The sequence below is a fragment of the Cephus cinctus genome, unplaced genomic scaffold (genome assembly GCF_000341935.2).
Source record: "Cephus cinctus unplaced genomic scaffold, Ccin1 Ccin1_scaffold0240, whole genome shotgun sequence".
Taxonomy (NCBI): Eukaryota; Metazoa; Arthropoda; class Insecta; order Hymenoptera; family Cephidae; genus Cephus; species Cephus cinctus.
The window spans coordinates 453,822-474,823 of NW_014332956.1; the positions used below are offsets into that span (position 1 = coordinate 453,822).

Here is a 21,002-nt window from a genome sequence, read left to right on the forward strand (position 1 = left end):
GGTCAATTTTATAATAATTATTTTCACCCACCGAGTATAAAATATAAAAATATGGTAATCCCTTGGTCAAAGAAGAGGAAACAAAGTTTCGAGGAAAATAACGGCATAAATAGGGTAGGTATATAAAATAAAAGGGTATCAAATAAAAATATTTATGTCGTCACAAATACAATGCATTGGTGGAATATGGTCAAACGGTGGAATGTAAAAAAAATTACTTAGTTAAAACAAATAATACAATTCTAAATATCATCCAATGTTTTCTCGAACATATTTTCATGAAGTTAACCCTCCAATGCTCATGTAGGGGCCTGAAAGACCCCCCTGATCTTTAATTTTTCACGCCATCACTAGAAACATTTGTTTCTAATATTTATTTATTTATTTATTCACAGTTAATTTAAACGGTAAAACAAATGATTCTCTTAGCCATACGCATAAATAACAATAATTTCTCGTACAGAATAATATTTTTGCATTTGCATTTAATATATTATATATTTCATTAAAAATATGGGATGTTTTCGGCCTCCACACAAGTACTAATGTTACGAAAGCTGACGCAATTACTAAAGGGTTAAGGGAAAGCAAAAAATATTTATTTCAATGTAATTTACGATCTACGCTTTCTAATAGATTTTAAAACATATGTGTAGTGCGCATTTCATAATTTACTCCCAGACAAGACGTACCCTCCAAAAGTCATTTTAAAGACGTCTAGTGTTAAATAGGTTGTCTTTTGGACATCTTAAAGACGACTTTAAGTATTGCGCGCTGTCAGGGCTCTAAATAGTATAAACTGAATAGCATCTTATTAAATTTTTTATTTAAAAAGAACTCCGACGATATTATAGCACTTGCAATAAGTTTTGAGATGTCCTTATAATTTATATATAAATAAATAGAATATTCCGTTTTTTAATTAAATATATACTTTTTAGTTGTTATTATTAACTTACGTAGAATATCAACTGAAAGTTCTTTAACCTTAGCAAAAAAGTCGTGACAGTATACAACTATGGTATGCACAAATTGGTTAGCAACAAAAAACACTTATGCAGCATTATTGAGAAAGTAGTGCAATTTCCAAAATGTTGATGACGAAGACTATTTGGAAACACTAACAAAATTATACATTATATTTAGAATCTCGTAAAGCGTTGCACAACTTTGCTTATATCTATCATTGTTTTAAATAAATTAGAAGCAGAACAATAGGATATGCAATTTGACATTTCTAGTCTATTGTTGAATATATTACGCAACATTTCCACTTTTTTATTACTAAACATTTCTTGAAGGAAATTTAAATACCCGTTCATTTTGGGAAGCTGAATAGTACAGAATGGTGTAAAATAAGCATCAACAGGATGGAGAGGTGGAAGCCAACGAGAGTAGAACTTGACAAATATATCAGTCTTATCCCACATCGTTTTCCGTTAACAAGTTTTCGCGAGTCCCTAAAATATCGATAAATGAGCAATAGTTCAATTCCTATCGATTCTGTTGGACGAAACAACACCTTATGGAAATGCGCAAAGATAATCACGAAAATTGAAGTTGTAATGCTCTAATAATTACGGAACTAAATTATTTTTAATCTGTGATCCATTTTCGGAACTTACGTCGCATGTTGGATATAAATAATGAAGGAAACAAACGCACAGAAATATCGACGCAATTTACTCCCAGTATAATTGTATCACGTCTATCAAATATTGTTGTATTCTATAGTATGGAATCTTTAAAAATCGAATATTCCAATTTTTTAATTAGTAGTGTTCGTTTATATTCTTTGATTAATAATTGAATTTACTTCAATAAAACGTTACTAATCCCTTTGCAATAAAGTTCTTTATAAAATGTATCAAGTCTTAAGCATTCAAATGGCCAGGAGTTTCGGAGAATCCAGTGAATTTGTGACAAAACGCGTATGTTTTTCGTCACTCTTCTGTGCGGGATTTTTGTGTGTTCTGGGTGGGTTTTTTCTAGGTAGATTTGCTGCCGAAAGGCCCACGGCAATACAAGCGAAAAAAACAAAACTTGAACTTGCTGGCAATGGCCTTGAAAGTATTGGACACATACAAGATGTTCTCATTCGCCAACTGGCGGAAGCCTCTATTCAAGATTTTCAATCGTATGTTCTTTTTAACAGTTTTAAACAATATGTTGCACATAATTCATTTGTATTATTTTTTGAAATGGGATGCAGAGGTTCCAGTGAAGAAGAAACACAAAAAGTCAAGAATATTCTTAACGGTTTAGGCATTATTCGAAACGTTTTTAAAAACGAATCGTATGTTGTTGGAAAAGTACAGGGTTCTCGAGAATCTGGTAAATTGCTATACGTTGTTTTGAGCCATGCAACAGTACAATGATTCAAAAATATTTTTAGACAGGTATATTGTTTTGTCTGTCGATAAAGACAATAGTGAAATTGTCTTGGAGTTGGCAAGAATTTTTGACAAAATTCATAAAGATTATAATTGGAAATTGCGACGAACAATCGTATTTTGTTTCTTTTTTGGATCAAGCGACGTTTGTCATGAAGTATTACCCAATTATATACGCTCCAAGATTTTGGCTTACATTGCAGTTCGTGGGAAAGCTATACAAGGTAATTTAAACTTTTGTAATATATTACTTTGATAATTATGACAATTTTATTAGAGTAAAACTTTTACTTGCAGTAAATGAGCGCTTAGTTGCATCCGGATCTGATATTGTATTGTCTACTGTATTACAAGCTATAAAATTGATAGAAAATCCCATTACTGAATCTGCTGCTGCAAATGGAAAGAAAACAATTTTTGACACATATGAGGACACTAACAGAATTGTATCTTTGTCACGTTTAAAATTAGATATACCTCATGTTATTTTATCATTTATGGTAAATGCTCTGATTCAATTTGGTATATTGTGATTCTTTTTCGATTTACCTGAGTGTTCTTACACAGGGCTTCAAGAATACTTCAAGGAATGAAACCAATCATACAGGCAATGTCATTGCACATCGTAGAGCTTTAGCTCAAATCATTGGTTTAAGTGTTTGGAGATTCTCTGAAAGTACAATCCTTTATTGGAATCCAGAAATACTAAATAAAACAGTGAACCAAGCACTGGATAGTTTATATATACCTGCTCTTTTGAATATCAAAGGTATATTGTAAGTATATGTGTATATTATATGGTAAAATAAATATTGTTTGTATCATGCACAGATACTGTGAGCAAGTCGATACACAATTTAACACAAAATGCAGAAAACCTGAATAAAAAAATTAATACGATGGAGCGATCAAAGTAAGTTGTATGATTATTTCATTATAAATTTATTTTGAATCATAATTTAAATATACTTTGTTTCAGACCACTAGAGGTTAGAATGATCAACGATTTATTAATGGATTTAGATCGAGCTCTTTTGTGTCCTGATACAAATTTTAACTCAAAAACTGATTTGTACATGTTACACACTTATGTTCAAGGTCGTTCTATTGAAACTCATTTAAAAGAATTGCTGAATTGTTATAATCTAGTAAATCAACTCCTACAAGACAAATGATGAAATTCATATAAGATTTGGCATAAACAATACAGATAATTGTTTTGCATTAACAAAGATTTGTATTAACAATCAATGACTTGTACTTAATTATAATGATAAGAATAAAATATATGAAATTACACATAAGTAACTAATAATTTACTCCATGACAAATAAGACATGTTAATAAAAACATTTTTATAAATACCATTTATTATTCTATTACATCATATTGTTAAAAATTACTGGAACCCTGCCACATTAATACTTTCATGTCTGTATTAAATGAAATCAGCTTTAAAAAACTAATGCATACTTGATGCTCCATATCTAATTTCTCTTTCAAATTGCTCAGCATTGAGTGTACCATCTATGGCTTCGCAATTTTTATTGAAGACCGAATAAGCACTGGGTTCTCCTTTTCTCTTTGGGCCTGTACGGGTATTTATCCATATCAATACCAAAAGAGATAATATGAAGTATACTGCTCCAAATTCAAATTGTACAGCTATTATGTACAATGTTGCCCAGAGGAGGAAGTATAGAAGATAAGTCACCTGCGTGACAATAGGATTCTGTGGTGGTGGCGGTGTTATATCAATGCTGTCATCTGACTGGATACTTTCTACATCTTCCACATCCTGCAATCTTTCATTCTTTAATGTTAACGTCACCATTTCACCATTAATTTGGAAGCATTTATAAGCCAATAACATGCAATTACAAGCATTATAAGCAAACAAAATAACATGTGCAATATAAACTTTATATATAACCTTACCTCGTCGGACGGTAAAATAAGTTTGTCGTTCCATGTCAAAACACCTTTGAAAGAATTTTTTGCACTTTCTACCATTGCCTCCCTACGTTTTTTACTTCGGTATGCTGCAAGTTTTGCCTCCATTTAACGTTCATACATTTTACTTATATGAGATAATTTAATATAATCGTACCGATGAAAAATTTACATGAATGTCAGCTTGTGATTATTTCCAATTGTATATACTCTTGTACTTTAAATTGCCATCAATGTTTGCATTCATACTCACACATCAATGTCAATGAATATCATAATCAAGGCATGTATTAAATATATTGATGATATCATTACGCACTAATGAAATTAATTATTGTAAAATATACTTAAGAAGAGCTTAAAATAAGGTTAGATTAAACCCCTGAAAGGTTAAAAAAACAAAGGTATAAGTACAGGACAATTCAGTTTGCAACATGGAAAAGTTTTCTATTGTGATGTGGAGGATGGCGTCGTATATCCTTTCATTTTCTAAGTTAATTAAACCTAGTAGGAGGAATTAATGAATTTACGTGAATAGAGAAATATATGTGAATGGTGGATACTAAAGATATACGAAAGGAATCTGACATGTCAAATCAGCAATAAATGATGATTCATAATGGGTGGTGAGGATTCAAAATCTTCATCCCTGTCCGATGTGGCTGCGTCCTTCTTAATATCAGGAGTCTTGGCGACAACATTTAAAACTCTATTCGCTCCTATCGAGAGAGTGAAGTTGATACTCCAGACACAAACTAGCAGTCGTCAAATGGCACAAGAACATAAAAAAGCTTACACTGGTTTTGTAAATGCTATTGTGCGACTACCAAAAGAACAAGGATTTTTTTCCCTCTGGCGTGGAAATTTGACTAATATATGTCGATACTTTCCCACTCAATCTGTCAACTTTTCCTTGTACGATGTTTATTACGAAGGTTTAATACATTTTTTTCGACCGAAAACTAAGAAGGGTCAAGATATTCTTTCATTTTTGGCTGGAGGTTCAGTCGGCTTCACTTCTTGCATATTACTATACCCTCTAACCTTTTGCACTACACGAATTGCCGTAGACGTAGGCGATGGTAGAATTATTAAACGCGAATTTAATAATTTACCACATTGCCTGCGAAAAGTTTATAAAACCGATGGTTACAAAGGTTTTTATCAAGGCGTAGCCTGTTCCTCCGTGGGAATGTTCATCTACAGGTTTAGTACTCATAATTATTACTTTCGATCAAGTATAATCAACATACTTGCAACTTTCTATTAATCGACTGAAACCACATTCCAGTTTAATTTAAGCATTTTCAGATAATTTACTCACGATTGTATTTACAGATCTGCATACTTTGGAATTTATACAAGTGCAAAAAGGATCTATACGAATGACCCATTTGATTCTAATGAACGTATACTTCATGCTCCTTTTCTTGTCTCTTTGTTATTTGCTCAATTAGCATCATCTATATCTATGATTCTTGCTTATCCTCTGGATACTATAGCACGACAAGCTATGCTCCATACTGGACAAGGCCTAGAGCTCTATGCGACATTGCGAATGGTGGTGAGTTTATAACAAAATAAATCAATGAAAAATCGGGACAGATTCTCCGTAAGGCACGACGTCTGAAACCATGCGGTTGTATCTTACACATTCACAGTTAACCTCTTCCCGTACTTTAACGAGTCTGACTCGTGATGAAGATTTTGACCCAAATGTAAACATCACGAGTAGGACTCGTGGACTGAAAATCGGGCCAAACGACGAGCTAAATAGCACGGGAAGGGCTTAACAAAAAATTAATTTCCTACACACTTTTTTACTATAAAGAATGCATAATACACTCCCGCATATATAATGATGTCGTGTCTGTAAAACATTAATGAATTCACCAACATTCTGACAAAAGTATGATCATTTTTAAAGGGTGGAAAAATTATGCAGCGTGATGGTCCCGTTGGTTTCTATAGAGGTATGTTTACGAACCTACTAACAACGATATCGGGATCCCTTATCCTTGTAACCCATGATCTGGCGAAAGAATTCTACATCAAGAAGAAATAGGTAAGAGTGTTGATTCATCGTCTTTTATGCTGTTAATAATATGCCACTCCTAAATTCTGGATTCTATAGCGTGTCCATAATTCGAATGAAATATGATTCGATCTCTAGACTATTCCTTCGCGCAAGATATATAAGAAAAGTATAAAGAAATTTGTTTATCACCACAAAAGGGCCAGGCTGATTATACGGAGTAGTAAATATGTAATCGTAATATTTGGTTCTAGTATAAATATCATTTAACCCTTCAAAGCATGAACCATAAAAATTCCCGAATTTCGAATTTTATAATCATCGAGACGAACATAAATGTATGCTTCAAAAAATTAATGTTAGCAATAATAAATTTAATCCATTTTAAATGATTCCTATATATTGATACAAAAGTCATGGATGCTGCTTTGTATGTGTTGTTTCGAGTATATAAAAGGCATGCCTAGAACACCCGAGTTATAATCAACGAGCTTCGAGTACTCAACACACGTTCCTGAGCTTGTAACAGAATAAACTTTTCTAGGAATTATTTTCTTTAATCAAATTAGTACTGTGACAATTTTCAGTATTTTTTTCGTTTAATTTTATCTTTCCATTTTATTTAACTTAAAAAAATACTTATATTATTATACCTAATGTCAATCAGTGCTATTTTAAAAGTAAAATTATTTTAAAAAGTCTAAAATTCATTTCAAGTGCGTCATTGGTCTTCTTATGGCTGTATACAAATATTTAACTTTTTCAATGCCGTATTAAAGCTGATTATCAATCAGTCAGCGTAAGATAAACTCGTTATCACTCGTTGGCACGTTTTTCATTATATTCATGAATTCTATCTTACCACTGTGATAACTAACGTCCGTAGAATAACAGTATGGGTTTTAATTGTGAAGAATAGGTTGCAGTCTGTTAGTATTATTTTACATCGGAGGATTAGGTTAAGGTGGGAATTCAGTGTTTAGTGTATTATAATTTCTGCCTTTTTTCTCTGTGCTATAAAATCTGAGACAAGTGTGTACCGAGTTTAAGCATTGATGTACAAATTTATGTGGAAAAAATCTAGTTCGTTTTACAAATCTGTACAAATGTTCCATCATAACCTTTAAATCTTAAATATTATTCTGCCAACAGAAAATAAATTATATAACTTGCCTTAGAAATATTTTTACGCATATTCGTATAGGTACTTGCATGTGAAGAAATAGAACACGTCATGAGCAGCATCTATTTTAAGATGTTCTTTAATTTATTAGTGATGAATAGTGATCAAGTTCCGTAACTTATCAGTGCATCATTTATCAATAATTAACGAAACAATAACAATTTTAACAAACTTAATCAATTCATACAGACTCAGAACCTAGAAACTTATTAATATCTTCACCACCTGGCAATATATACTAAATGAACGTGTAAATAAATTCCAATTAGAAAACTATTTGCTTGCCATATGCTCCATGACGTCAGATCTATATTTATAATCTTACGATTATATGATATTTGACTTCTGTACATATTATTAACAATAATTCTTATTTTCAACAAAGACGAAGACTGCTGTTAGATATCTTCACTTCCAAGTGTTAAAATTTCAATGATTTTTTTTTTCGCCACGTTTATTCAATTCGTATCGTTCAACGTTTGCACAACAAATCAGTATATGCAGTTTTGTATTTTCGTATCTATAATGATTAAATTCAATAAACAGATAATAACAAAAGAAGAAAATTATGTACGCTGATGTATCAGTAGTTCGTGAGTAATTTTAGCCATTATCGTTCTATTGATATTCTAATTCAAATGTTTACAGATAGAAACGTAATATGGAAGCGTGAGTGGCAAAGATTCAGTAGTATTCGGTGAACCATTCGATACAGATATGTCTCGTGCTAGCACAATTACGAAAGACGATTTCTCAGACAATCATGTCAATAGCTACGACACTGGGGACCATGAAACACGAATGCGCCGGAATAAATCTGTGGGACAATTACCTATGGAGAATGAAGGAAGAGTGCTTGTACTTTATACCGGTGGAACTATTGGAATGACTAGGAACGAAAGTGGAGGTATTTATGAAGATGAATGGATAGAAAATAATAGAACTCATAACTATGGTGCTTTTAAGAAGAGTGGATAGTTTATTTTTTTATAAATCTTAATTATAGTTTAAAGCTTCATGGAATACTTAATAAAGGACACTTATATTTCGTTAATCGTTGCAATTGCAAATATGGTTAATTGGTGTTGTAATAGCAGTTATGTCACATGGTCACATGTAATAAGTGTCACATCAAATGTTGCGAAAACTTATCTTTTATTCTGCAGATGAAGTTGTGCAATATATTATATGATATAATAAACTCTCGTCGACCAGATATTGACATGTTTCTAATATTTATAATACGTAAAAGAAAAACAATGATGGCAAGTGTTACAGCATATATATTTTTTATTTTTAGTTCTGGTACCAACGGCAAATGCTTTTGTCAAAAACTTAAGAAAATATCCACACATGCACGATCGCAAGTACGCAGAAGAAAGGTTTGGCGCTATGGGACCACTTGTCCTGCCGTAAGTATATCAAAGTAATTTTGAAAAATTCTTTGGTACACCAAGTTCAAGCTTTAATTTGTTTTAGAAATACTAATATTCAAAATCGCCGGGTTATTTACAACGTGCTGGAGTATTCGCCTCTACGTGATTCCAGTAATATGACCATTGACGACTGGATTCTAATAGCTAGTGACATTGAAGTATGATACGTTGAACTTTATGGTTTATCTTACTAGGTCAAGGGGTTGCTATTTTTTTTTTGTGACTTTCACAACAATTCTTGCTAGGAATCTTATGAGTATTTCGATGGATTTGTGGTGCTTCATGGTACTGACACACTCAGTTACACAGCTTCAGCACTGTCTTTTATGCTGGAATCCCTTGGTAAAACTGTCGTCATAACAGGTTCTCAATTGCCTATCTTTGACACACGAAGTGACGGTCTTGACAATTTTCTCGCATCTCTCGTCATTGCGGCGAGTTACAACATACCGGAAGTCTGTGTCTTTTTCGGGACACATTTAATGCGGGGAAACCGTACAAGTAAAGTTTCCACTGCGTCATTCGAAGCATTTCATTCTCCAAATTCACCACCTCTGGCTGATGCTGGTATCGAGATACAAGGTATTATGCAATTCTCTAAAATTAGTAAATAATTTGAAAAATAAAAGTATTTATGTATATATATTTCTACTGTAGTGGACTATCGAGCTATTTTTCGACCGTGTACTTTGGAGAAATTTCACGTCCATACTATGTTAAATCGAAACGTTGGTTTACTGCGTCTCTTTCCAAGTATCACGTGTGACCTTGTGAAAGCATTTTTACAACCACCCATAGAAGGAGTTGTATTACAAAGTTATGGAGCAGGAAACATGCCTTCAAATCGAGCTGATATAGTAGAAGAATTTCGCAAAGCAACGGATCGAGGTGTTATCATCGTGAATATTACTCAATGTACTGAAGGCGGAGTATCGCATATCTATGAAACTGGAAAATTACTTTTGGAAGCTGGTAAGATTTTTGGAGACTCTTGTTTCTTGGTACCACGTTTAACAAGGGAAGACAATTCCTTTGACTGATATATGAATATGTATTTATGTAGGTGTTACGTCGGGCTTCGACATGACTCCAGAGGCAGCCTTGGCTAAACTATCGTATGTATTATCAAAAACTGAATGGGATACGGAAACAAAAAGGTCTATGATGCAGACGAGTATAAGAGGTGAATTAACAGCAGGACGACCACCCACTTTACAGGACTGGGATCTCGTGGATGCTGTAGCGAGATCACTTCACTTGAGTTCGCCGGACGAACTTCAGGAATTGGGATCAGTCCTATTTCCAGCTATGTTAAATGCTGCTGTAGTTAATCACGACGTTCAAAAGTTGGAATCGTTAAAAGGCTATGTAAGTAATCGAATAACCTCTTCATTATAAGATAATTATTTATTTCTGCCTTTATCCCCCGCAAATTTTTTTTTAATCGCGCTGATCTTTTGAGGGCGCTGATATTTCACAAACAAATGCTGACCGACGAACTGCTTTGCATATCGCATGTTGCGAAGGAGATTTGCGAGTGGTTCGTTATCTTCTAAAAATGGGAGCAAATGTTCACATGCAGGATAGATTTGGCCATACTCCTCTGACAGATGCCATAGATAACGATCGCCACGATGTAAGTTACGCCCAATATAAAAAATAAAAATAAACGAAGATTGTTATACTTATCATAGCGTTTTATATCATTTTTATAGATAATCAAACTTCTCTTACAATGTGGCGCTCATCTTCATGGAAGTGCACGATTGATTGGAGACGAAATGTGTATCGCGGCTGCTGCTGGAAATTTAACGCGCATTTGCTCGTTCCATATAGCCGGTGCTGATCTTTCGCAAGAAAATGTTTCGAGAAGAACAGCCTTACACTTTGCAGCGTTACATAATCACATTCCTATTATTGAATTTTTATTAAATAATGGGGCCGACCCCAACTTGACTGATATGTTAGGTCACACACCGAGTGATCTCGCTGAACTTGTCGGTGCAACCAATGCTTTGAAATTATTACCAGCAAGAAAATTGAATCTTAAACAAAATTCTACAGGAGAGATAACAAGGGGACAAGGGGATTAAAAGCTGACTGAATGAAAGTAGTATTTCAAACATTATTGGAAATTAAAATGAAGCTAATTTGAATATCCCATTGTTTTGAATATACAATATGTGGTGAAAGTACATTCGTTTCTCAACATATGCTATAATATTAAGATGTGATGATCTTTCCCTATATTATAACGTTTTTATGCTGCATGCGTCCAAATAACAGTGATGACATCTCACCGAACTTGTAGTAGCACGCAATTTCTTAAATCTATATAAGACATATGACAGTCTAGTCAATCAGGTGTATCTATACTTTTGTAATCTTCATAAATATTATGGGACCCTTTTTAAAATATAGTTTTTGTCTGTTTCGCATTTGGCAGTCACTAATTATTATTGGAACTCTGGCATCTAGATGACATTTTTCGAATCCTGATTGATTATACACTTTTATATTAATATATTTTGTTATATTAAATTTTTTGAAAATAAAGTATACATATTGCAGGGATTATATAAATATATTCTCTATGGTACAATGTAATCTGTCTGTGAAATACAAATGAAACACAATTACTACTCTTTAAAGAAAGTCTTGAAAAACATTATAATATATCTTTATTTCTACTACTATCTCATCTGGTTTGTTTCGATGTATCTCACTATACAAAAGGTAATTTATATTTCTTTTTACACATTCTACATAGGAACTTTCATTTAATATAACAAAACAATATTTTAATATCAATATTACTCTATATAGGAACAATTCCTCAGGCCAAAAGCGTAAGGTAATATATGGGTTTTTTTTTAGTCCATTCTATAAGATTCCATAGTTCTTTAAAAAAGTCGTTAGAAGTCTTGGCGTGATGAAACATCCTGAATAAATCGACGAACAATCATCGACAGTATTTCGTCCTGCGACAACTGCGTTTTGTATGATCGTACCATTTGTCATCGAATTGAACCACCAATGGCTAAATAAATTGAAATAATGTAAATAAGAACAAATATGAATTTCGAAAAATATTTATTATAATGGAATCATACCTGGATATACCATCGATAATTTTATCAGAACTCGTAGGATTGTTGGAATGTCTGGCTTTCGAAACTATCGAACAAATCGCACGCTGAACACATGGGGAAATATAATTGTTATAATACACCATATCGTTAATTGCATCGCTAAAGAAGTTCCATTCAATATCTTTACCCGAGCCTGAAATAAAGAGTGATAAGTGTAGTTTCATCACAAAATGTATACATTGAATACCTACGACGATCAAGCGAAGAATATCCTTTCACAAAAAGTGGAATCATAAAAACAGCAAGGGACGTTATTAATCCAGCTATTGTTAATGCTTTAGTATTAACGTTTGCCAATGACGTGTCATAACCTCCTTGTTGTTCCTTAGATGTCAGCGGAATTGAGAGAAATGGTATCGATAGATCCAGATCAATCTAGATAAAAAATAAAAAATCAATCACCGCACATAATCGTAACTCAATAATCTAAATTGAGAATACACATAATACAAAGGACACTTACTTCAATTTTATCAGAATCATGCGAATTGAAGGATAAAAAACGAGGGTTCTGGTGAATTTGTTTATGTTGAAAATCGTTTTTAAATTTCGCATGTACAGGCCTTATTAATAATAGTGGATTAATCAAGTATACTATTAAAGGAAACCACATTATTCCAAAATTCACAATTAAATGGTTCATCTTATTATTGATCTCCTACGTGGAAAAAAAATGTTTACGTTGAATCCCATTGTCAAATTGTTAACTCTATATAATTTAAATATCTACAACCAGGATCATACCACATCCTTTGCATTACAATCTACCGTGAAAATAATAGACGCACGAAGGACTCACCCACGAAACAAATTGTTTCCAACATAAGTGCTCAAATACTTATGGCCCTGCAACTCCTACGACTGCTCTATGTATAATCTTCAGCCCTCCCCCGGAATTCCGTACAGGTTGAGCGACTTTCTGTACATTGTATTGTTAGCCACTGGTTTATTAATTACGAATTTATTTTTTGCAGAGGTAATGAGAAATAGGAATCCCGGTGGCAATTTTCACTTGCAAGTGAAAGAATAATGTATGGCATGTGCGTAAATGCCTATATCAGGATATATCAACTAAGACTTTCTTATATTTTCTGGAGCAGTCTCCAGAACGAGTTCCTTTTCAAACTGCTGGACTCGACATCCATGAGCGTACAAATAGGTCGCCTTGTGTTAGTGCTTGTGCTAAAAGAAAATTTCGCAAGAATTTCAATTACATGAGAATAGTAAGCAATGTTTGTTCTACAGTCAACTCTCCCTAAAGAAGGGCTCTGTAAGTTCGTGTTTCCCCTGAAATGCTCTCTTTAATCTATCTCGCCGCGAGGGGAATAATTATCCCACTCCTTCGTTTCGCAGTGTTTCGTCTATTATTGTCTCTGTCAAACACGCGTCTATCCAACTCCAGTGGGGGCATTCCATAACATAGCACTATCTCTAGCATAGCGCGACCAGACCCTCACGCACTCTAATTTAAGGAGAGTTGACTGTACTATTATTGTTTAGCAAATTAGCATATTGATACTTAAAATTGGTCAGCGTTAAACAAATATATCTAATCAATGAATTCAGTAGCTATAAGTACTTATTATTTGTATACTAAGCATTTGCTTTTACCTTTAAAGAAATAGAAAAAAAGCAATTTCACTGGAAATTATCTAGCACCCCAGTGCATGACACTTACTTTCGAATTTTATTTTACTCATCTGCATCATTCTGACACGAATCATATATCTTGATGGAAGTATTTATGAATTTTACGCAAGCTATATAAAATTATCTCCATAAAGATTTATAATGTATACTGGATAGCAATCAGTCAACCACTGGGATACACATAATTGAGAACTTCCTTCACAACAAGAGTAGGATACAAGTTTTCCGCCAACTTTGAAAAAGGTTGTAAATCCTTGAAAAAAATGTCCACTATTTTAAGCCGTTTGCAACGGTATTGCGAAAGACAATTATTTCAGCTTCGACGCAACATTATTTTGGGGAGAGTTTTACCTTTCAGTGTATTGAAAGACAAATATGTGTACACTTACCTTACTCCTGTGAAAGACATGGCGAAGACGAGGTGAAGTCAAAACACCGTCACGCATTGTAACATCGTCCCCTGGAAATCTGACAACGAAAGCGAAACTACCAAAGCAATTACGTCCATCGTTTGTCCATTTGAGATAATGGGTATAGTGCGTGGCTATATATGCCCTGAATTTTCTCGAGTCTTTTCAGTCTTTACGCTACATCACGGGAATTGTCAACGGAACAGCGGGAGAAGCCTAATTGACACTACAAAAAGTACAGATTACACTTAGTATCTAGTTGGGCACTAAGGTACTGTAACTGTATATTAATTACAAAATATGTAAACTTGCCATAATGAATTATTATAATTGTCTTATGTTGCAGATGACGTGCAGCAAACTCGATGCATTAGTTTTAGTTACGTTATTATTAATAGTATCGGTCGAGTGCGGTCCTAAATACGATGGAGGAGAGTAAGAATTTGTTTATTCTATACATCGCAAAATAAATAAATGCACAGTAACTATACGTATTTTTGGTTCACTCTCCTTGCAGTTTCGCACCAAGTCCTTCGGGCTACATGAAAAAATCGGAAAAGGCACAGGATCAAATTGCAATGGCATCTCAAGTAAGAAGCGAGTCTAAAGCATCGACCACGAAGCGTGGGAGTACCGATGCTAATGAAATTTCTGATCGTAATCAAGAACCTCGATTTGGATTTACTAATATCGGTGGAACGGGCACAGTAAGTGACGCGATAAAACTGATTATAAGCAAATTGATTTTTACATTGTTATATTACCCATTACATATTTTCATTACAGGGTTATGGTGTCAGCAGTTACGCACCAGCAAAAATAGATTTGGGTGGAGTTTTGTTAGGGGCTGTTATAGGTGTAGGATCTATTCTTATCATTCCAAAGTTGCTCTATGTACTCTCTGGTAGTTACGGAGCATATGCAAGAAGTAAGTTATTGTAATTCTGTATAATGATAGATGTTATTAATAATTTATGGCATTTCTCATAGGTGAAGATGGAAGTATTTCACAGACAATGACACGTCTAGACGATAAGCTTGCCCAGTTTGGTATAGATACAACATCATGTATGCAGCGAGTTGTGTGCACGTATGCGCAACAAGCTGCTGCTGCGGTAAACGGAATTGATAATGATGAAGATGAAGAGAAAATATCATCCTTTGACAAAATAGTAAACACCATTACTACGAATCAGATGTTCCATACTGCTATGCAAGGTACAGCGGTTCAGGAAGCTGTAGAAGCTGGTAGATCAGGAAAGAGTTGTGGTCGTGTGTATCACCATTGTGGATTTTCAATGGAAACTATGCTGGCGCTTCTTGCAAACGCTGCTACTGTTTTTACAACACCAACTGCACGACCAACTGCGCCTTCTGCTCCATTGTAACATCGATATTTTTAGGCATGCGAAATAGCGGTAATGATTTTTTCTATAATTTCATATATTATTATGAGGAATATATTTATGGCCGTTTACTGTATGTATCATTATAATATTATATTTCAATATTGACATGATGACTAATGAAGGGAATTTCATGTTCATCTACTACGTTAACTCCAACAAATACATCTCGTAACCTTTATGTTTCAACTACATACATTTTATGTTATTAGTAAAAGGATTATGTAGCAACTACGTCAAGGTTTCATTAATATGGCAAATATGGCATAGAAATGTAAAAAAAATTCCAGTGTTGCACTTCAATTGGACGTTACTGTATGTATATAGAGACTAAGAAAAGTAAAATATGCTTTTGTGTAAAGCGAAAGTTTGTCATAAAATTTTCTTACGTTCAATAAACTACATTCGTCAAAAGCAATAAATATATGTATTTGAGAGACTAGATTTACAATATGGTATAGTATGAACGTGATGATTCACATAACTCATAGATATTCGTATTTCTTTCATGACACTACAAAGTTAAATAAAACTACAAATTTTTAACGGATTAATAGATCAATCCTACATATAAAAGTATGATTAACATATTTTAATAAAAATTTTATCGGCGTGGTCTTTGTTCCTATCGAGATAACATTGTTTAATTTTCTAACAAAATCCATAAAGATATGGAAGATTTGAAGTTAAAAGTCAGTCCTGGATGCAATATAATTATGCGGATCTTTTAATTCAATGTTGATAAGAGCAATTTATGCAGAAAAAGAGCTCATTCCCTTATCGAGATTCTTTAACGAATTATATAAAGTATACATAATTACTTGATACCTTGACGAACATTGATATTGGCCAAAATTAAGATAGTAAAATAATAAAATAAAATTGTTTAAAATCACGAAATGCATATTAAAGATTTGACGTTGTAACCATAACATTTATTACTTAAAAATATTAATATCATCTAGCTACAATTATTCCTACAATTTACAATGTTATTCGAATCACTAATATCAAAATAGTATTCATCTTCCCATAAATAAATTAAAAAATTCTCCGCGCATAAATTCTTCTCAAACACCTCATAGCACCTTCGTATACATGGATCCATAAATAACAGGCTTACATATATATTATATATACAAATAGTATTTATACAATATATTAACTCTATAAATCGAATATACTATTTCATGTATTCGCGCCTAGGTAGAAGGAGCATAACTCCAACAGCCATCAGAATATGCCAAACGCTATGTATAATATAATAATTCTGTCGAGTTTGAAGAAAGGCATAACACATCAGCGCTATAAATACCAAGGCTAGACCAGCTGGTAGAAACAGTGTCTGATAGGGTCTCGAAGGATATCGAAAGGTTTTTTTAATTCTGCATTTCATTCCCCACGAAATTACTACTAAGGCACTACCAGTTAATGCAGGTAGGAGGAATACCCAAAGTGCAGTACGATCCATTTCAGCGCCCATGGCGAGTATAATAGCACCAGCCATTTGACAGAAACCTGTAAGTCTGTAACCAAAAGCTGCCATAGCCACGAGCGTCACCCAAATAGATAATAAGGCATTAAAGAAATCACAAAATTGTAGGACACTGAGTCTCATGATACACAAACTGTACACATCCTCACCAGCTTCACAGGCATGATAAAACGTCGAAGAGAGCATCACTGCTGTATATACAATTGCTTCCGTATAATACTCTCGACTTAGAGCGAGATAGATCGCACCGATGAAAGCCAAATTACTGGAGGTGAGCAAAACTAGGCTGATTATTATTTTGGTCTTACCAAGCACGTACGTGTCATCAGCACAATCAAAACCACGATAATTATCTGTACAATGACAAGCAGAAAATATAAAACCACCACTCATATAATGGACGCATCGTCCATTCGAATTACATTTTGCATCGATGCACGGCGATGAGGCTACGTTACTTTCGACTCTCGACGAACACTCTTTTAGGCAGCTGCACTCTTGGCACACACTGGTCAAACACTCTTCTGCACAATCGCATTTTTCTTCTACACAAAATGATTTCAAACTAATGTACCATTGTCCAGGTTCCGGATATGGTATGTGAATGTACGATGGTCCTGTCTTGTTTACATATATATCCGGTGGTGTGATAGTCCTCTTATTCTCACAACTGGCAGTATCGGTTATGGGTATATAATATCCGTGAGAAATACAACTGACAACAATGACATTCTTATCTTTGATTTCTGTATCCGGTAACTTTAAGCCTACGGATACCGTACCACCTACGTCATATACGGAACCTATTTCAAATTGTAGTACAGTTAAAGATTCGTTTGTCAAATTGTATGGTGACGATTTGGTATCGTTACCCTGTAAATTCTCGTAATCAAATAAAAAGAAATCTGGAAACGATCTTCTAAGTAGCTTCACGAATTTTACATCGGTGGAATTACTTTCTATAGTTTCCGTATCCAATGTTAATGACACGTTTGATGATTCGCCAGATACAAGTCGGAGTAACACATAATGGAATGAATTTATATACGGTCTGAAAGTAAATTCGCTTTCTTCGGCTCTAAATACTTTTTCAGCTAAATGCTCTAATGTGCTGACATTTACTCCAATTGTACAATTGTTTCCACAAGTGGATTTTACAGCTAAAGTTGTGTTATAGGCTAGTTTAGATATTAAAAATTGCACCACTGCAGAATTAGAAGTGGAATCTAATTCTGTCCAATGTTCAGTAGTACTATCAATCACAGAAACAGTGGTAGGTCGTTCAATGAATAATTCGGCTTCTAATATAGTATCACAGGAGGGTCCTATGCCTGGAAGAAAATTTTATCATTAGTATTAGATTTATAGATTATCAAATAATCATTACTATCATGTAATACCATATATGTATGAGATACCTTGCTGCGAAATCTGTTCTTTGTTCGGGTCGGACCATGATCTAAAGGCAATAGCGTACCAATCACCAGGTGGTGGTGCATCAACACGAATAAGATGCTGCGTTTCATCGCTTAAAATTTCCAAGTTGTAATAAGAGTACCTTCGTTGCAAAAGTTTAGCTGCTATTGTCGAATTATCTGGGCGTACTAGCGGTAAGCTGCCAAATTTTAGGTATACGGATACGTCCCGTGTTGAACAACGACCTAATCCTCCAGTCCTCTCTTCTTTGGCGATAAACCTGAAATTACAAGAAAATAAATGAATTTTAATTTTGTTATCACGTCTTCACTCAATATTAAGGGTCTTAATAATACATACTTGAATGTAGCTGCAACGGAATTTTGGGGAATGTTGAAGTGAACAATGGAGATGTGGCGATATGCGAAAAAATCTACAAGGATGTTGGACGGATGTTGGGATATCCTTTCTGTATTTCCAGATAATCCCAGTTGAATGATTAGGCTCCATATTAAAAATGGGGCTATCTCTCTCTTTGGCATATTCTGACTTCAATCCTCCACCACATAACAATACGAAGGCCTTTGATCCTGCAAAATAAAAAAAAATAAAAATAATCTGGATGTATAGTATAACCGTAATAGGCATGAACAATGCATGCAAGATGGCACGATAACAAAATTCCTTATAACAGTTAAAACAAGTAGACTACTGGATGATATCAACGATGGAAATAACGCAAATTTTCTTATGATTAATATTTCCTGCATTAAACAAATTTAATGGTAGAATTAGCTTTTATAATATTACTGTGCCCATAAGAGCGTACAAGTCTAATTTAAAATTTAAACTTCCCACTTAATCACGTACATGCGTCATGGATTGACGCTCCAGTAGGAACCCTTCAGATAAGTAATCATTATGATTACTGACTATCCAATTCCCTATAGTTTTCGTCACATAAAATATGAATATTATTATCATAGGTTTATGCTATCCCCCATAATAGTTCTTCTAATGGGTTCCACGTTCACGATTGTTCGATATTAACTCGAGACTTAACCTTACCAATGGAAACATTTTTTTAACTTTTTCACTGTGTATAAAACACGAATGCACTGCATCAGACTGTACTGTACACGCTTAAAAATCTCAAAACTTATACGATATCAATAGTAACGTGTCACAGGACATCTTTCCTTATAAAAGATAACGTTCGCCTTTTATCACGAGATAATATAATTTAGATTCAAGTGGCGCGGTGACATTCAGAACACTGAATCGCTTTCTTATTCGCTCGATAATTTTCTTTCGCTTCGATAAAATGGATTTTATCAATCTAAAAATCTCTACTTTCGATTAACGATTAGTAATATAAGCTGAAAAGTGTAATGATATAACGAGCAATGAAAAGTACAATCTTATGTTCTTCCAAACTCACTTCAACATTGACTTGCAAACCTGTAACGTTATGCACTGATATAATTCAGCACACAGCATCAATCGCATATTGATGACCAGTAACTTATATTGTCCCAATAATAATGAATACGCAATGGCAATTAGTAAACACGTATAACAATCATCATGAGTATTTACACGTGTTCGTTAATGACCTCACCATACAGCGCTAACTTATCGCTCTAGATTTACTCCACATCAATGTATCCCTTCCACCGGTTATACTCCTTTCAAATGTCACTAATGGACTAATGATAAACAACAATTGAATTTCCGATTAAACCAAGCCCTTTCCGATTTCGACGGGTGTTTTTTTGTCCAACATATTTCGACGCACTCGGGTTTCATTTACGATTTCGTAAGATATTTTCAATCTGATTTAGCCTTAAATGAAACATGAGTGTGTCTATGTGTGTCAGTAAAAGAAAAACAACAATTATGTTGCTGAAAAGCCATCAGCATCTGCCCAAATGCCGAGACTAAGCAAATGTCCGCTTTTACATCATACCATACGGCGCTCAGCATACCGATACTAAAATTAATCAATAAAAGCCCAGAGCGTCACATCGTACAATATTTGCGCCTGCATCATATTATTGTGTCAATTAACAAAAATAACAAAATTCGCTTAACCAAATAAATTCATTACATACCACGTTGGGTACTTGAGATTTCTTCTAGTGGTGACACCCAAAAAGAAAGAATAGCCGCGGAATGATGTAATGAACCGGAAAAGATATGAGAACACGTAACACTATTTATTGATCGAAAATAACCCACAATTCATTGCTATGCCACTGTTCTTGGATGAGAAGGTCGACTGGTACGTACTCCTGCTTGTAGTGTCGAATGGCTTGTCAGTCATTTAATTATAGTGATTCCTCTCCGCATAGTGCATATGTATAATCATTCTCTTACAGACCGGACGTTCCAATCTCACTCGAAGACATCGGTCACGGGGTGAGGGTACTTATCTTGGACAAGGTACGAGACTCGGCTCCGGGAAACAAGA

At 34.1% G+C, this 21,002-nt stretch overlaps 7 protein-coding genes across 18 annotated transcripts; 4 read left to right on the forward strand and 3 right to left on the reverse strand.

Annotated features, from left to right (window-relative positions):
• The first annotated feature begins 15 nt into the window (after nt 1-15).
• On the forward strand, nt 16-3,692 carry LOC107265804 (transferrin receptor protein 1). Its single transcript, XM_015735636.2, has 7 exons — nt 16-2,137; nt 2,213-2,334; nt 2,396-2,617; nt 2,691-2,893; nt 2,961-3,162; nt 3,225-3,306; nt 3,373-3,692. The coding sequence occupies exons 1-7, from the start codon at nt 1,863-1,865 to the stop codon at nt 3,566-3,568; spliced, it is 1,302 nt and encodes a 433-aa protein (XP_015591122.1). The 5' UTR covers nt 16-1,862; the 3' UTR covers nt 3,569-3,692.
• A 52-nt stretch (nt 3,693-3,744) lies between these two features.
• Nucleotides 3,745-4,740, reverse strand: LOC107265809 (SAYSvFN domain-containing protein 1). 3 transcript variants are annotated; one of them, XM_025083131.1, is made up of 3 exons: nt 4,600-4,740; nt 4,332-4,435; nt 3,745-4,191 (listed from the first exon to the last, which is right to left on the reverse strand). In XM_025083131.1, exons 1-3 carry the CDS (start codon nt 4,601-4,603, stop codon nt 3,856-3,858), a joined length of 444 nt encoding a protein of 147 aa, XP_024938899.1. In that variant the 5' UTR covers nt 4,604-4,740; the 3' UTR covers nt 3,745-3,855. The 3 variants fall into 3 exon arrangements, with proteins under 3 accessions (XP_024938899.1, XP_015591129.1, XP_015591128.1); XM_015735643.2 differs by having other exon boundaries at nt 4,504-4,639; XM_015735642.2 differs by having other exon boundaries at nt 4,332-4,674.
• A 183-nt stretch (nt 4,741-4,923) lies between these two features.
• LOC107265806 (ADP/ATP translocase 1-like) lies at nt 4,924-6,613 on the forward strand. The gene is made up of 4 exons (XM_015735638.2): nt 4,924-5,552; nt 5,685-5,910; nt 6,274-6,411; nt 6,481-6,613. The coding sequence occupies exons 1-3, from the start codon at nt 4,966-4,968 to the stop codon at nt 6,409-6,411; spliced, it is 951 nt and encodes a 316-aa protein (XP_015591124.1). The 5' UTR covers nt 4,924-4,965; the 3' UTR covers nt 6,481-6,613.
• A 260-nt stretch (nt 6,614-6,873) lies between these two features.
• LOC107265802 (L-asparaginase) lies at nt 6,874-12,074 on the forward strand. Of its 3 annotated transcripts, XM_025083125.1 has the most exons (10): nt 6,889-6,903; nt 8,111-8,157; nt 8,213-8,471; nt 8,865-8,976; nt 9,044-9,158; nt 9,246-9,582; nt 9,658-9,972; nt 10,064-10,368; nt 10,463-10,636; nt 10,716-12,074. In XM_025083125.1, the coding sequence occupies exons 3-10, from the start codon at nt 8,282-8,284 to the stop codon at nt 11,091-11,093; spliced, it is 1,926 nt and encodes a 641-aa protein (XP_024938893.1). In that variant the 5' UTR covers nt 6,889-6,903; nt 8,111-8,157; nt 8,213-8,281; the 3' UTR covers nt 11,094-12,074. The 3 variants fall into 3 exon arrangements, with proteins under 3 accessions (XP_024938894.1, XP_024938893.1, XP_015591117.1); XM_025083126.1 differs by lacking the exon at nt 8,111-8,157 and having other exon boundaries at nt 6,874-6,903; XM_015735631.2 differs by lacking the exons at nt 6,889-6,903; nt 8,111-8,157 and adding an exon at nt 7,187-7,345.
• Nucleotides 11,665-13,005, reverse strand: LOC107265808. The gene is made up of 5 exons (XM_025083130.1): nt 12,952-13,005; nt 12,616-12,810; nt 12,344-12,527; nt 12,114-12,285; nt 11,665-12,040 (listed from the first exon to the last, which is right to left on the reverse strand). Exons 2-5 carry the CDS (start codon nt 12,793-12,795, stop codon nt 11,884-11,886), a joined length of 693 nt encoding a protein of 230 aa, XP_024938898.1. The 5' UTR covers nt 12,796-12,810; nt 12,952-13,005; the 3' UTR covers nt 11,665-11,883.
• A 1,354-nt stretch (nt 13,006-14,359) lies between these two features.
• Nucleotides 14,360-16,165, forward strand: LOC107265807. The gene is made up of 5 exons (XM_015735639.2): nt 14,360-14,483; nt 14,559-14,647; nt 14,730-14,919; nt 14,999-15,140; nt 15,203-16,165. Exons 2-5 carry the CDS (start codon nt 14,559-14,561, stop codon nt 15,598-15,600), a joined length of 819 nt encoding a protein of 272 aa, XP_015591125.1. The 5' UTR covers nt 14,360-14,483; the 3' UTR covers nt 15,601-16,165.
• A 359-nt stretch (nt 16,166-16,524) lies between these two features.
• On the reverse strand, nt 16,525-20,975 carry LOC107265799 (transmembrane protein 8B). Of its 8 annotated transcripts, none has more exons than XM_025083115.1 (5): nt 20,822-20,938; nt 20,644-20,667; nt 18,890-19,119; nt 18,514-18,809; nt 16,525-18,444 (listed from the first exon to the last, which is right to left on the reverse strand). In XM_025083115.1, the coding sequence occupies exons 3-5, from the start codon at nt 19,069-19,071 to the stop codon at nt 16,802-16,804; spliced, it is 2,121 nt and encodes a 706-aa protein (XP_024938883.1). In that variant the 5' UTR covers nt 19,072-19,119; nt 20,644-20,667; nt 20,822-20,938; the 3' UTR covers nt 16,525-16,801. The 8 variants fall into 8 exon arrangements, with proteins under 8 accessions (XP_024938883.1, XP_024938882.1, XP_015591102.1 ...); XM_025083114.1 differs by having other exon boundaries at nt 20,771-20,913; XM_015735616.1 differs by having other exon boundaries at nt 18,532-18,809; nt 20,644-20,975.
• Between the last annotated feature and the right edge of the window lie 27 nt (nt 20,976-21,002).